The following is a 14,450-nucleotide window of genomic DNA, read 5'->3' on the forward strand; positions in this document are numbered from 1 at the left end:
TCTTTTTTCCCCTATGAAATGTTCCAATCAGTTTCAAATTTTACCTTAAGTAAAGTGGTGAGCATTGTGCTTGTGTCCAAGGAGTACTGGGATTAATAGATCCCCAGTGCAGGCATAGCCCAAACATGGAAGATCACAGACAACATCTTTAAAATTAAATTTTATCAGTAAGATCCTTAAACACCAAGCTTTCAATCATGTTCTGACAGAAATGAGCATATTTTAATAAACACTTAACTTCACATCATTGAAACTAGTATTCTAGGTAGAGAAAAGTATCTATAAAGGTGTTCACTAGGCTTGAGCACCGATTATCCCCAGCCTGTTGGGGAGTTGGGAGGAGAGGGCTATTGGTTCCCCCCACCTATATATAATTTTGTATTTGTATAGTGTATATGTTCTACTCTGTGTCTTGCAAAATAGCTACACATATAAAAGTAAGGTTTGCCTGCTGTATAACCATAGGACCAAAAGTAAAAAATTATTTGGTGGCATATAGATCATAGAACTTCCTGCAATCGTGCAAATGTTCTCTTTACTGTCCAGCATTTTAACAACTAGCCAAATATGGCTTTTGAGCACTTGAAATGTGGCTATGCTGAGCAACTGAATTTTTAAATTCATTTAATTTTAATTAATTTAAATTTAAGTAGTCACATGTGGCTAGTAGCTACCATATTGGATAGGGCAGATATGAACCAAACATATGTATGATTGAGTTTTTTACTTTTCAGCTGGGTATCTAGGCAGGATGAATAAAACATTATGCTATACTATACTGTTTTTATTTTTTATGCAAAGGAAATTATTTGGTTTTCTCAGTAATTTCTTGTTTATTCTTAGTCCTCTGTGAATGTGTGTGAGTGCTATGTTGAGCCAAAATCAATCCTCCCCTGAACACCTGGGAGGATGGGATAGTTAGAAAGAGGATGGGATGGGTAGGGAATCTCGAACTTGTTAAGTGGTAGGAGCATGAAATATAATGTTTTAAACTTTGGTCCTGACGCTGAGGTGTCTGTATGTACCCTCAAAGGAGAGAAAATCCCCTAAAAAATCAGGAAACTTTAACATTGGCCCAAGAACCAGATCTTTGTATGACATTTTCCTCGTGTCTATTCTCTATTCTCTTGGGTTGTAAATTTTCACTCACAAATGAACATTTGGAATACATTAGAGAACTCATCATTTCTTTTCTCCTGAATCCATATAATTTTTACTCCATTCTCCCATTTTTAAAAATTAAAGAAATCGCTTGTATGCAAGCCTCTTAAATTACCTGAACTTCTTTATGACGTGCTAATTCTTTTGGGGGCCCTTTCAGCTCATCTTAAATGGGTGCATATAGAATAAGAAGGATAAACCTCAGAAGCTATATTAACTTCCATTTTATTCTCCCCTTCATAAAAATGATTTTAAGACATTTCTATTCACTGAAAAAGGTTAAAAGTCAAAATAGTCTGAATGTTTTACTTTTTTTTTTTTTATTGTTGAGCGTGTTAACCATAATGAATTACGTTGGAATGAACCATAATGGATTTTATCATTAGGACACAAATCTAAGATGAGTGCAGGATCTTGAACTACCTCCTCATATCACACAGCATGTGTTTCTACCCAGAGGAATGGAATGGCCCTTTAACTGTGGGATTGATCTGTGCAATCAGATCCTTTATTTAGCATCATGGTTGGTGATTCTTTCATCACAAGGTGCAAAGGAGACGGTCCTGGGAAGGTCCCCTTCTTGCCTATGTGCCAGCTGCCAGAGAATGCTGCATTCTCTCTATTGGGAGGAGATGAGTCCAAGCATAAATTTGCTGGTGGTAGATGACTTGCAAAATATGGTATGGGTACGTCAATCAACTTTCATCCTGAGCTTGAGAAATGGGGCTGAAATGTATGTTGATACTGTTAGTGTGACAGATGTGACTGGGGTGCCCATTGCCTACACTTAGACTTGGAGATGTAAGGGAATCTGAAGAACAGCCATAGTAGTGGTTAGCACACCATTTAGGCTATAGACACATATTTGAGTATCATTAATGTGCTCGGTTTTAAACCAGCTTGTGATTAGTCTGTGTGAGTAAGATAGATAAATAATCGGAACTTTTTTCAGGAAGAGGTATCTTGGCAGAGCAGCACCCTGGAAGTGGGAAGAGCTCTGGTTCAAGGCCAGCTCCTCCAAGTAGTTGATTGTGTAGCCCTTCGCCTTCCTCAGGACTTCCCTTCCTCCATTATCCTCTGAGTCTTTGCTTTCTGCCCATCTGTCAGGCAAGCATGCTTTACTGCCTCCCATCTTCGGGAAGCTCTGCCTCGCTGACCCCCCAACTCCATATTAACTTACTATCCTATTATCTGCTTCCCTCTACAGACTCATTCTAGGAAGAGTTGACTCTGCCCATTTTCCCTTCTTCATTCCTGATTTTGTAAACCACTCTGACCTATCTTCCATGTACCTTCCTCTCCTGGAGGTCATTTTTTCTCATTATACATGACCTCTCAATAGCGTTCGACTCACTCCATCACAGCCTTCTCCTTGAAATACTTGGAGTTTGTAACACTGTGATTTCCTCTGAGTTTGGTGACTCAGCTAAGTTGCCTATTTTGACACTGACTTTAGTAGCTCAGGGGCCTCTCTTGATGGCAAGACTTACTGAATCCTAGATAACTGTGTGTGTTAGACTTTACCTCTGGTTGAGGTATTCCTGCACAATAACATACACAAGGCTTACAAAATGCCAGTGGGTCCTAAAAAGAAGACTTTTGATCCTCCTGTTTGCAGGAGGCTTTATAGAGGAGGTAACTTGTTGAACAGGCAAGAAGCCTCTTGTATATATTAAATGTATGTATTTACTATTTTACAATTTAACATTTTTGGGTCATTATGTTCTTCTAAGTCTATGCAATATTTATGTCTTGGAGGTTCCATCTTAGAATGACTGCTAATAAATGCAATATAGTTAATAAAAATCCCAACTAATCCCTACTAATTAATGCCAAGAAAAACCTTTGGTATATAAGACAAGATAATTCTTAGTATACTTGGGAGTTGTTTTTATTTTTTGCATGTTTTTATTTTTTTGGATAACCAAATTAGAAACTTCAACTGTAAATATACTTTATTGACTTAAATAGGACACAATTTTTATAATATACAAGGGAAACTCTATGAGGCAGTGTGGTGTATTACAAAACATACAAGCTTTAGAACCAGAGATCTTGGTCTAAAATACCATTTAATAGCTTGCTATGATCATCAGCAGGTTGCTTGACATCTCGGTGTCAAGTTTCTGCAGTATTAAGTTATAAATAGGCAGAATTTTAATAGCTACCAATTGGGAAATGAAAATGTAAGCTTTTGAGATATTTGTAAGTACATGGCACATAGTAGGTACTCCATAATTGGTATATTTTATTCTTTTCGGTCTGTGTTTTAGAAATGATCAATATGCAGAGGTTTGATGACCATCTCTTTAGCTGCCTCCTAGCTCTCTTGAGGCCACTGGATGGATGAAGGCTTCCAGCAGCCTTTAGTTTTGGTATAATAGTTGTTCTGCTTAAAGCAGTAGTACTGATAGTCATTGGGAATTAGATGAGGGCAATGATCTGGAGAATATATAAAGTCAAACTTGCAGCATTTTGTAGTCCTCTCTAACCTGCTTATATATTGGATTTTAGAACAAAAGTGCAGAGTTTGCTTGTTTCCATATTTTTTTCCCAAACAGATTGTGACTATAAATGCACATTACTGAATACTTTCTGTTCTTGACTTTGATACTTTGAAGAAAGAAATATATACTAGTTAACTCTGACAACTTGAATTTCAACAATGCAAACTCCTTCAATAGACAAAATAAGATCCTGCTGTCCTGAACAACATTTACCATTGATAATTTTCACAGGATAATGAATTTTTTAATAACTCCTTGGGCAAAGTAAGCACTCACACTGGCTTGTCACGGTTTTCCTTTGTAACAGTCTAGCATGGTGTTCCATTGTTTCTGGAATAGTTACAGTTTATTGTGATCTCTCCCTCCAACCCCCTTCCCATTAATACTGTACCTCCTTTGACTCCTAAAAATCCATTTTAAGTAGCTTCCTTAAGCAAAGAACAGCGTTGTACTTTCTTCTCATTCCTGTAAGACTTGTTTTGTAACTATCCCTGTAAAGTTCTTGGTCAAAGTGTTTGGTAAATCTCACAGTTGAGGAGACAGACAGAGTTGTAATTAATTGTTTTTCCCCCCTTTCTTCTTTTTACTTTCTGCAATATCAGGTTGTAGAAAAACTTACCAGAAACAAACCTTGATTTGTTATAGGAGAGTCCAATAATTACTTTTGAGTTTTCTTCATATCATTTGATCTGGTTTTGTTATCATATTTCTTAATCAGAGTGAAATAAAAATTTTCTGAATTTATTTGGAAATAAAATTTATGCCATTGAAATAACCACTTACTTGCCTCTTTTGCACAAAGTAATACTGTTTTCTCTGGGTGAGTTTAGCTAGTGGAAAACCTCACTACCGAACATGAATTTGCTAAAAATGATGGAAACCTCTGGAATTCTAGAGAGTTATTAGTGTCCAGTAAGCATCTTTAATGCACACATTTTTAGCATGGACAGTATGATTGAAAGTCTCATATTTTAGTAACATGTAAGTAAGATGTTGAGTAACATCTTAGTTTGTTATTGCTGTATAACAAATTACCACAAACATAGCTTAAAACAAAACACATTTATTACCCCATTATCTTATTACATTATCACTAGTTTCCATGGTTAAGAGTCTGGGCACAGCTTAGGTGGTCCCTCATCTCGGAGTCTCACAAGGCGGCAATCAGTATTTCATCCAGGCTGCATTCCTTTCTGGAGCTCTGAGTTCTCTTGCACACTCTCATGATTATTGACAGAATTGAATTCTTTATAGCTTTAAGATGAAGGTCCAGCTTTCTTAAAGCTGGCTGTCACCCAGGGGCCTTACTTAGCATCTAGAGGTCCCCACATTTCCTTGCCATTTGGCCCTCTCACAGGTGCCTTCACATCATAGCAGCTTACTTCTTCAAAGACAGCAGGACAAGCTCTCTGACTTCTAGTCCCTCTTTTAAAGGGTTGCCTGATTAGGCCAGGCCCACCCAGGATCATAACCTTTCACTTAATTCAGAGTCACCTGATTAGGGACCTTAATTACATCTGCAAAAGTCTCTTCACCTTTGCAATACAATAACCTAATCACAAGATTAGGCCTGTCTGGCCTGTGCTTTCAAAGTTTTCCTATTGGGCTTCTCGCTTACCACTGCCTTTAGGGATCAGAGTCACTGAATGACTAGAATTTTATATTTGCCTTTGTCCTCTGGACACTATTTGAAATGACTCAGGTAGCTTAGAAAAATGGTGAAGTGGAGAGAAATTCAGAAAGTCTGATAGAAAACCAGTGACAAACCAAAATGCTTCTTGAAATCCATCTTCTAGGGGCACCTGGGTGGCTCAGTGGATTAAACATCAGACTCTTGATTTCAATTCAGGTCATGGTCTAGGGTTGTAAGATCCAGCCCCAGCATGAAGCCTGCTAATATTATCTTTCTCCCCATCCCTTTCTGTTCCCCCCCCCCAAACACATGCTCGCTCTCTTTCAAAAAAAAAAAAAAGAAATCTATTTTCTTTACCATCATTGGGGTTTTTTTAAATAGCAATCAATAGGAGAAAATGTCCCATTGAAACACAGCATTCTGCTGAACTTCTTGTTTTATAAAATTCTTTATTTTTACATAGTGAAAAGAACTTTGAAGTAATATTTTGTTTGTTCTAGAAAAGGGCAAATCTTTTTAAAGAAATATGATACTTCTGAAAAGTACATTGAAATAAAAAGTTTTGATGTATTAAGAAAAAGCCAATCAGTCGTTAATCTGGACAACCATTGCATAACAGTTGTGCGTAGCTAATTGGTAAAAGAAATTCTAACAAGAAGCTTATACTTAATCTAACGGCAGAAATCAAATTTGATTTCAAAAATAAAAGTCAAGATTAATGTTCTGTCGCTTTTAACATAAAGTAGTTTACTACCATTTTGAAATTTTATCCTGTCAATTAAGTATATGAAGCAAATTAACCAAAACATACATTATGCATATGGAGAAAATATTAAAGTATATAATAAGGAAATGTGCTCAATACAAGTCTTTAAAAATTGAAAACACCAAAGTAATTTTGAGATTCATGACAGCCTTAGGGTTCATCTTACTTGACTGTGATAAATTTAGAAGATTATACATAGTTTGGCTTGTTCTTCTTGTGTGCAGACAGTATTTCTTTTCTCATTAACCCTTTCAAGGAGGGTTTGAATTTTGCTGTTTTTGAATCTGTTTACCAACTTCATTCTTCATGCTCGTTACTGCCTGACTTTTACCTGTATTCCCCCTTTTAAAAGGGTAAATGTAAATGGTGGATTTAAATCATGTCAATATTCCTGCAGTGTTTAGAATGGCATGGGATGGAACTCATGAACTTTTCAAAGAAATGCTCCCTTTTCTGTGAGTCCAACCATTTGCTTTCTGTAATAAGGCTAGTTTAGATACTGCATTTCATCAGTGATTCCATTGTCTGAAAAAAATTCTGCCATCTTAAAAGTTTTGACATTTTCATTTTCTGCTCTATTTCTGTTTCATGACACATAATTCAGGCATTTGACGGAGTTTAAATCAGTGGACTGGTTGGCAGCCTCAAAATGTGCTTTGCACAGGAGACGTTTGAATGAATTGAGGGATTTGTTTACATTTTGGTAACTCTTTATTTCCTCCCTTTAATTTTTTAATTTGAAATCCCCTCTCTAATGTAATTCTGTGATTATACCTTAGGCTAGGTTACTTGCAAATGAATGTTGGTCCAAAACCCCAATCTATCCTAATGATGTTAGAATTTTGGTATGGTGTGACTTTGGTTACTGATTCAAAGAGCAAGGAAACACGTAGCTAAAGTCGCTTAATGACATGCTTTTTAATTCAAATCACACAGACATTGATCTGGAATGGTTAGGATCTAGATTTGTCAAGCTGGTGTGAAATCTCAAACCACTTCTCAATGTCCTTACATGGTACCATGCAAATGTGCTTACTAATTTGCAATTTGTTTTTCTTTTTTGAGGTCAGACTCTAAAGTTTTACTATGTCCATGTATCAGTTAGTAAAGCCACAGATAAAGCTGAGACTGTTACATGTAGTTTAAATATCTTTTCAGGCCACTTGCTGTGTTCTAGACTCGCTGGATATCCTGAAAACAGAAGGGGCAAAACAGACTATCCTTATAGAATCTGTAGTCACGCTCAAAGCTTGTGTTGTAGAACCTCATTAAGGAAATCTGTGAACATAAAAAACAAGGACATTTTTAGATACAGTCCAAGCTAAGTTTTGGGACACTTCTATACCTATAAAGTGCTTGGCACAGTGCATAGGAGTTAGTAACTCTCAATAACAGGTACACGCTAATATCATTATTATTTTCACTACGTATCTTTCCAGCTCACCCAAATAATTCTTTCACATAGACAGAATAACACATGTAGACATTATGTAAGTAAAGGAGATTTGGTTCTTTTGACATGAATACAGACCAGTTTTGTGCTGCAAATGTAAGAGAGCCCAAATTTGTCCTGTAATGTGGAGACAAGGAGTCATTTCCTTTATTTTTATATCCAAGTTTTCATTGTTTTAATTGGCACCCTACCAAACTGATAGATGCCTCCAGTTGTGTATGTCAGCGTGGTTGCTGAGAACATTACAAACTCAGTAATTACAAGAGACTATTTTCCCATTATTTTCTTCCCAAAGCATTCTCTATGCTAGATGTTACGCAAACCTCAAAAACTATGTTAAAAATACTATTTTTAAAAACAAAATTTTATTGTATTTTCTTAACATAAATGTAATATATGTTCATCATAGAAAAAACAAGTAAGCAAAAAGAGGCAATGAATACCACCCGAATCTAACACACAGAGAACTGCCGTTACAGTTTATGTGTATTTCGTTCCAGTTCTTTCTCTGTACATAGGAATATATTTTTAAGTGGCATCATAGCACAACATCTTATTTCATAATCGCTCTCCATGTCTTTACTCCTTGTCAGGTCAGTAAATTATTATCTTTCCATGTCATTATTCTCTAACAGTGTTATTTGCATATTTAACCAGTTTCAATTGTTGGGCATTTAAGGATTTTTTTTTTTTTACTCGTTTCTTTCTTTTTTCAATTATAAATAATTCACAAGATAAGCAAGATTGAGTTGTCATTGTTAAAGGTTTTTTTTTTTTTTTTTTTTTTTTTTTAATGTTAAGGTAGCTAAATTATTTAAAATGTGGACTGAGTGCCTTGGCTCTTCAGTAAAGTACCTGGCAAGCTGAACTGATTGCAGCTGAGGTCTTCACGTGCCTTTGAGAGCCTCCTTTCTGAAGGGCCCCAGGAGCCACAGGCATATACTACCTGTAGGAAACACTGGGAAGTGGCCCTCTGTAATTAGACAAGATCAATAATGCCAAAGTCGACTGTGATTTAGTGGAATAAGTTGAAATCAATTATAGTTGGACTTACCAGGGGACCATGTTGTCCCTGTTTGTTCCTGTGACGAATTCAAAGAAACTCAAAGCAAATTTTGCACTCACAGGTGGATTTCTTTTTTTAATTCTTTCAGTTTTATCTTTTAGGTTGTACAAGCTGTCGTGCCATGAATTAAAGTGTGCTTATCACTCCATCCTTCTTGCCAGGAATGCCATCTCCAACCACACTGAAGAAGTCGGAGAAGTCTGGTTTCAGCAGCCCCTCCCCTTCGCAGACCTCCTCCCTGGGAACTGCATTCACACAGCACCACCGACCTGTCATCACAGGACCCAGAGGTGAGCGGCTCCACAGGCATCCTTGCTTGTGCTTAGATCATGTCCTTGTAAACAACGTAGCAAAAGGAGAGACAGGGAGGTCTCTCCCAGAGTGCTCCTAAAGGCACCCAGGCCAGTTTCTCATCCGTGGGGACAGCTTTGTTGTCAAATCCTTGATCCTCATCTCAGGCCAAAAAAAAGACCACACCTGTCATTCTCAGGGGGATGCTGCAAAGAGGTACGAGGTAATTCGAATTGAACCAAAATCAAATCTGTCCTACAAATTGTACAAGAGGAGTGCGTGCATGCGTGCGTGTGTGTGTGTGTGTGTGTGTTAGGTGAATATATTTTCCTGTAGTTAGTTACCTGTTTTCAAGTAAGAGCTGTGTTTCATTCTCATTCCTGCTGATTCCCTTTCCTTAAAACCTGATTTCAATATGTGGCATTTTGCATTGAGGTTGTTTGCATCACGGTGTTGACGAGCAGTCTTCACTCACTCCTTTTGAAGTGGTAGATAGTTAGTCTGGTTTTCATTGCAGTGTTTTCATTATTTTTGTCTCGTGTGCTTTTAAGTTTATTATTAAAATGTGTCCACAAGAAATATGATTTGTATTTCACATTAAAGACAAGTTTAAACCTCAAGAGAATGTCAGCAAATCACTTAACTTGCTCTTATTGCAAGATGAAAATATTTATTAGTTTGTTTATGAAACTCCACAGTAGGAGTATGAATAATTGTAACCACGTTTACTTTCTGCCATCAGATTGTCACATAGGTAGGTCTGTGATCCACCAGCTGGTATTATAAAACATCCTAGAAAAAGTTATGGTCTCGTGTCTACTTTGACATATGCCTGGGGAAACTGATATTTCTTGCATTAATCTCAATGTTAGACCCACAAATCTGAATCCCTTTATGAATACTCCGTGAGCATCTCAGGGAAATAGGGCAGTTGAGAGGGCTGTCCAATGCACACGTGCAGAAATCACTCTGAAGAAAATAAGTATTCAGAGTATTTTGTGAAGTGATTACTATATCCACAATTATGAAAACCTACTTGCTCCATCTTTAAACATCTTGTGATCATTGACAGAATTTTCTCAAGATCCCTTATTATTTCACTTGTGTGGTATGCACGTGCGCGCGTGTGTGTGTGTGTGTGTGTTATAATCAGAAAGGCAAAATAGATTTTTTTTTATAACTTGAAAACTTTGCATCCAAATTGGATTATACAGTCCCAGAATGAGTCTCTGTAAATGGGCTATGGTATTATTATTATTAGATAATGATATTATATAATGATATTATAATTATATAATGATATTATATGATATTATCCTCATAGTCAGCATTCATTAAGCATCTAAACTGTGGTGGAAAATAAAAGATACAAAGTCCTTTTAGTCAGAAGACTTTTTGGTCTCAGAAATAAGGCATGTGACATTTCACATCTTTTTATGGTCAGGTTAACATTTTAAATGCTAAATGAATGTTAAAAGTAGAAATTTCGGCAGGGACTATGGAGGTTTGTTCATTCATTAAACAAGTTACTAAGTGAGTGCCTGTCGCTGGGAATTCAGTGGTTTCTGGCCACATAAAGCATACAGTCTAGGGCAGAAGAGATACAAGAAAATAAGCATTCAGAAGATGATGTGGAATGTGCTATTACTACTTTTTATCAAATAGAGAAAATTCAAAGTTTAGACAGCGTTGAAGTCAAATCTTAAGAAGTTGCTTGCATGAATAGACGGCATTTCAAGCAGAAGAAAGATTTAGTGTAACAAGATAATAAGGAATGGGAAGAACAGTAGGCTGGCAATCAGGATAGCTGGTAAGCTGCCTCTTTGCCTTTCCATTTCTCTTGTGGATTTTTTAATGTCCTCACCAATAAAATGGTACAGTACTATTGTTGAATGAACTTTTCCTCCCAACTTCCTGATCTTAATGTAGAAACACAATAAAACAGTATTTGTAAAGACTCTTTGAGGAGCATAAAGCAATGTACATATATTATCATTTATTCAATAAATATGAGGTGCCTTCTATGTGTCTTGCCTTAAAGCCATAGTTCTACAAATTATTATAACAATTCTAGAATTTACCCATGGAGTGCCAAGATTGGGAGCTTCTTCATGCTAGGTACTTAAACACATTTGCTAAAATGACCCACCCTGGGTTGAACCAAAGTGGACCTCCCTAACCTTCAGAACAATGAGCTTTGATCTCCTGTTCATACCATGAAAAAATGTTTATGAGGAAAAGAGAAAGATGCCTAGTTTAAGAATTATGGAATACCAAAGATTCTTTGTTTTCACCAGAATTCAAGATGGTTCCCAGCATCCTCGGTTCTCCTTTCTGGAAAATCTACTCAGGTACCCATTCTTATTGCACCCTGCCCCCCCCCTTAGTGGTCTGGTAAAGGGAATTTAATTTAGATGAAACTCTTCATTGGCATCTTTGTGGCAAGAATCACAGAGCAGGGATCCCTGGGTGGCACAGTGGTTTAGCGCCTGCCTTTGGCCCAGGGCGCAATCCTGGAGACCCGGGATCGAATCCCACGTCGGGCTCCCGGTGCATGGAGCCTGCTTCTCCCTCTGCCTATGTCTCTGCCTCTCTCTCTCTCTCTCTCTCTCTCTGTGTGACTATCATAAAAAAAAAAGAAAAAAGAATCACAGAGCAGAGATGGCTAACCTGAGACATTTTAGGGCTAAGATACTTACAAAGGTTAGAATTGAGCCTCTCTCTGTCTAAAAAATATTTGCTGTAGGCACCATGATGCCCTTTATTCTTCTCTGAACCAGATGATAAGCTAATGTTTGGGATGAGATCACAGGATTAGGAGTCGATGTTTTAGGAATATGGGGCCAAAGGGAAGGAGAGACAGTCTGACTGAATGAGTCGGTGTGGAGTACATGTGATGTGTACATCAAGGAGACTTTAGCCTTGCTATTCCTTTTATTGTAAAGAGTTGCCATAACCCAAATCATGAGAGAATCCAGACAGACAGTTGAAGTTCAAAGGGCCTAGAAGAAGAGACAGGTGTGTCTTTTATCAGAGTCCTGGGGTACAGGGACAGGTGAAGCTGTCTACTACACCCTTGCTTAGAATCACATGGCATATCCACTCCTGCATAGTACCCAGATTGCAGGGCTTCTGCTGCCTTCTTCAGAAATTTCTTAAAATTTCCCATTGGAATATCTTGATTAGACAAACACCAGTTTGTAAGCAACAACTGTGTAATATATCTCAATGCCCAGACCAGGGGTGATATTTTAACAGAGCTACAACCAAAACAAGGTCAGCTAGCTAAAAAAAACAATGGCCCTGTTATTTTAATTTATTTTCCAAATTTGGAAATTTGGTGGACACTTGTTACAAAGGAAACCTCTCTTTGAAATTGCAGAGCAAATGCAAAAAAAAAAAAAAAATAGCGTCTTAAAGGGAGGCAGCATTGCATAGTGGGTGAGCATGGATGCTTAGGGGTCAAATGAACCAGCATTTGAATCCTGTCTCCACCACTTTTATCAGCTGTGTGAACCTGGTACATTGCTTTACTTCTCTGAGTCATAGGTCCTTGTCTATAAATTGAAGATCATAATCTCTACCTCAAGAGAATCATATCATCTGAGGAGCAAATGAAATCCTGTATTTGCAATTGTTTGCACAGTGCATGAAAATAGAGTACATACTCAAATCATGCAAACAAGTAAATCACCCATTTTCACCCAGGCTTTGAAAATTTCATGCTGTCCCTACTACTTTCACCTATCAACATTTTGTCCATCCCAAGACCAGCTCAAGAATGATTTCCTACATGAAGACTCCGTAGCTCCACACAGGCTGCCATCACCTCACACTCCTTAAAGGAGTGTGCTTTGCTAGTTAATGTACAGGTTTTGTCGCTCTCCTAGAATGAAACCTTTGGAAAGGAGGATCTATAACTTACACTTTTTGTTACCTTTATTGTATCTCATGCAATGGATTTTCTGCCCAAATATTGATGGATAAATAAAAACTACTCAAATTGCACATAAATGTACACAAGGAGCATTCATCCCCTCCCTGACATTGACAAGATCATATTGCTTCAGAAGAACTTAGAGTGATAAATGTATAATAGTTTATGCAGGACCTCTTTTTAAGAAACATCCAAGATGGGGAAGAATGACAGCCTTCCATCCAAAGAAAATTTTTGTAAGATTATATGAGTAAAACTTTGATATAAAAGTCATGTTTTTTCTTAGTTTCTGCTATTCGAATCACTTCTTTATGTACATCATGAAGGTAGATACATGGTTTCTTAAAATAAGTCCCCTCTCTGGTACTGGTTTTCTTTGTGGCTTTGATAAATCACTTAACCCTGTGGTCTCAGTTTAGTCATCTGTATCATGGGGACAATCCTTGGCCACCTGTGTAGGTACAATTAGGTAAAGGAGTTGAAGCATTTTGGAATAGCTTAAGGAGCGGAGAAGACATTAAGTTTCCATAAAAGCATTTGTATGTCATTATACATTATTGTAATTACTATGCACTTTTCAGCTGAAAGATTGGGCTTTCAAAGGCTTTCTTTTATCAGCACTTAAAAGTTCAACCATAATAGTATTTAATCACAACAGTTTGTTTTATTCATGATAATTGAAAAAAATCTTTGTTCTTCCCTTTGCTTTTTTAGGAGTTATAAGTTTGATGATTTAAAGGATCTAGCTCCTTTTATTGAAATTATTTGGAGCAATCGGTGATATTTTAGAGTGTCTGGAAAATTCATCTTCTTGAAACATAGGTGTCTGCCTAAAATCTTTGCTATTTTAAAAAACAAGATAATGAATGATACTTAATTTAAGCATTTCATTTCATTTAATGCTTTCTACTAAGTAAAGCAACTCTGTGCTTTAGAGATTTAGAAATGGGGAGGCGCCTACACTACACACATTGCAAGGCAGAGGTTGAAAATATTTAGCAAGTAAGCACTTACTGAGCTTCCTCTAGAACCACAGAATGTGAGAATAGTGCTCTGAAAATCTGGTCTAATCCGTTTCCTATATCAGCTAAAAATGTGTTTGACTGCAAGTACCAGAAAAATCTGCCTAAACAGGTCATATTTTTCTTGTGAAAAGAAGTATGTGATTCAGGACTGTTAGAGCCCAAGGACTGAGATTTTTATCTCTTAGCCTTGATTTCACGGGTTGTATTCATCCTCATGCTGTGACCTCATGGTCACTATGTGGCTGCTGCACAACTGCCCTACATCTGCATCACAAGCAGAAAGAAAGGCCAGCTCATTCTGCCACCTTTTGTAGAATGTTATGCTGTGTGGCCGGAACTGTGTTGCATGCTCACCTCTAGCTGCAAGAGAAGCTAGGAAGTCTTTTTTTTTTTTTTTTTTTTTTTTTTTTAGCTGAATGCATTGCCACTCTGTATAAAATCAGGGCTTCATAAGTGGGGTGAGCAGGGGAGAAATATGCTGGTTAGCAGTTAGTAATGTATTCCACATTACTCTTGCAGATGGAGAGGTCTGGCCAAGAACAGAAATCAAGTCTCTAATTCAGTGGCTTTTCCACCGCATCAGTAGGTTCTACCTTTTTCTCCCCACTGGG

General features: G+C 37.3%; 1 protein-coding gene across 10 annotated transcripts in view; it reads left to right on the forward strand.

Annotated features, from left to right (window-relative positions):
* The window catches only part of NFIA (nuclear factor I A), a 373,107-nt gene that overhangs the window by 284,149 nt on the left and 74,508 nt on the right, over positions 1 to 14,450 (forward strand). For 7 of the 10 annotated variants that reach the window (XM_077892018.1, XM_077892019.1, XM_077892017.1 and 4 more), the window contains exons 7-8: positions 8,748 to 8,876; positions 11,175 to 11,228. In XM_077892018.1, coding sequence (XP_077748144.1) covers positions 8,748 to 8,876; positions 11,175 to 11,228 — 183 coding nt within the window. The remainder of the gene's footprint in view (positions 1 to 8,747; positions 8,877 to 11,174; positions 11,229 to 14,450) is intronic. The other 3 variants (XM_077892020.1, XM_077892023.1, XM_077892022.1) reach the window with 1 other exon arrangement.

This window comes from Canis aureus, chromosome 3, assembly GCF_053574225.1.
Source record: "Canis aureus isolate CA01 chromosome 3, VMU_Caureus_v.1.0, whole genome shotgun sequence".
Classification (NCBI taxonomy): Eukaryota; Metazoa; Chordata; class Mammalia; order Carnivora; family Canidae; genus Canis; species Canis aureus.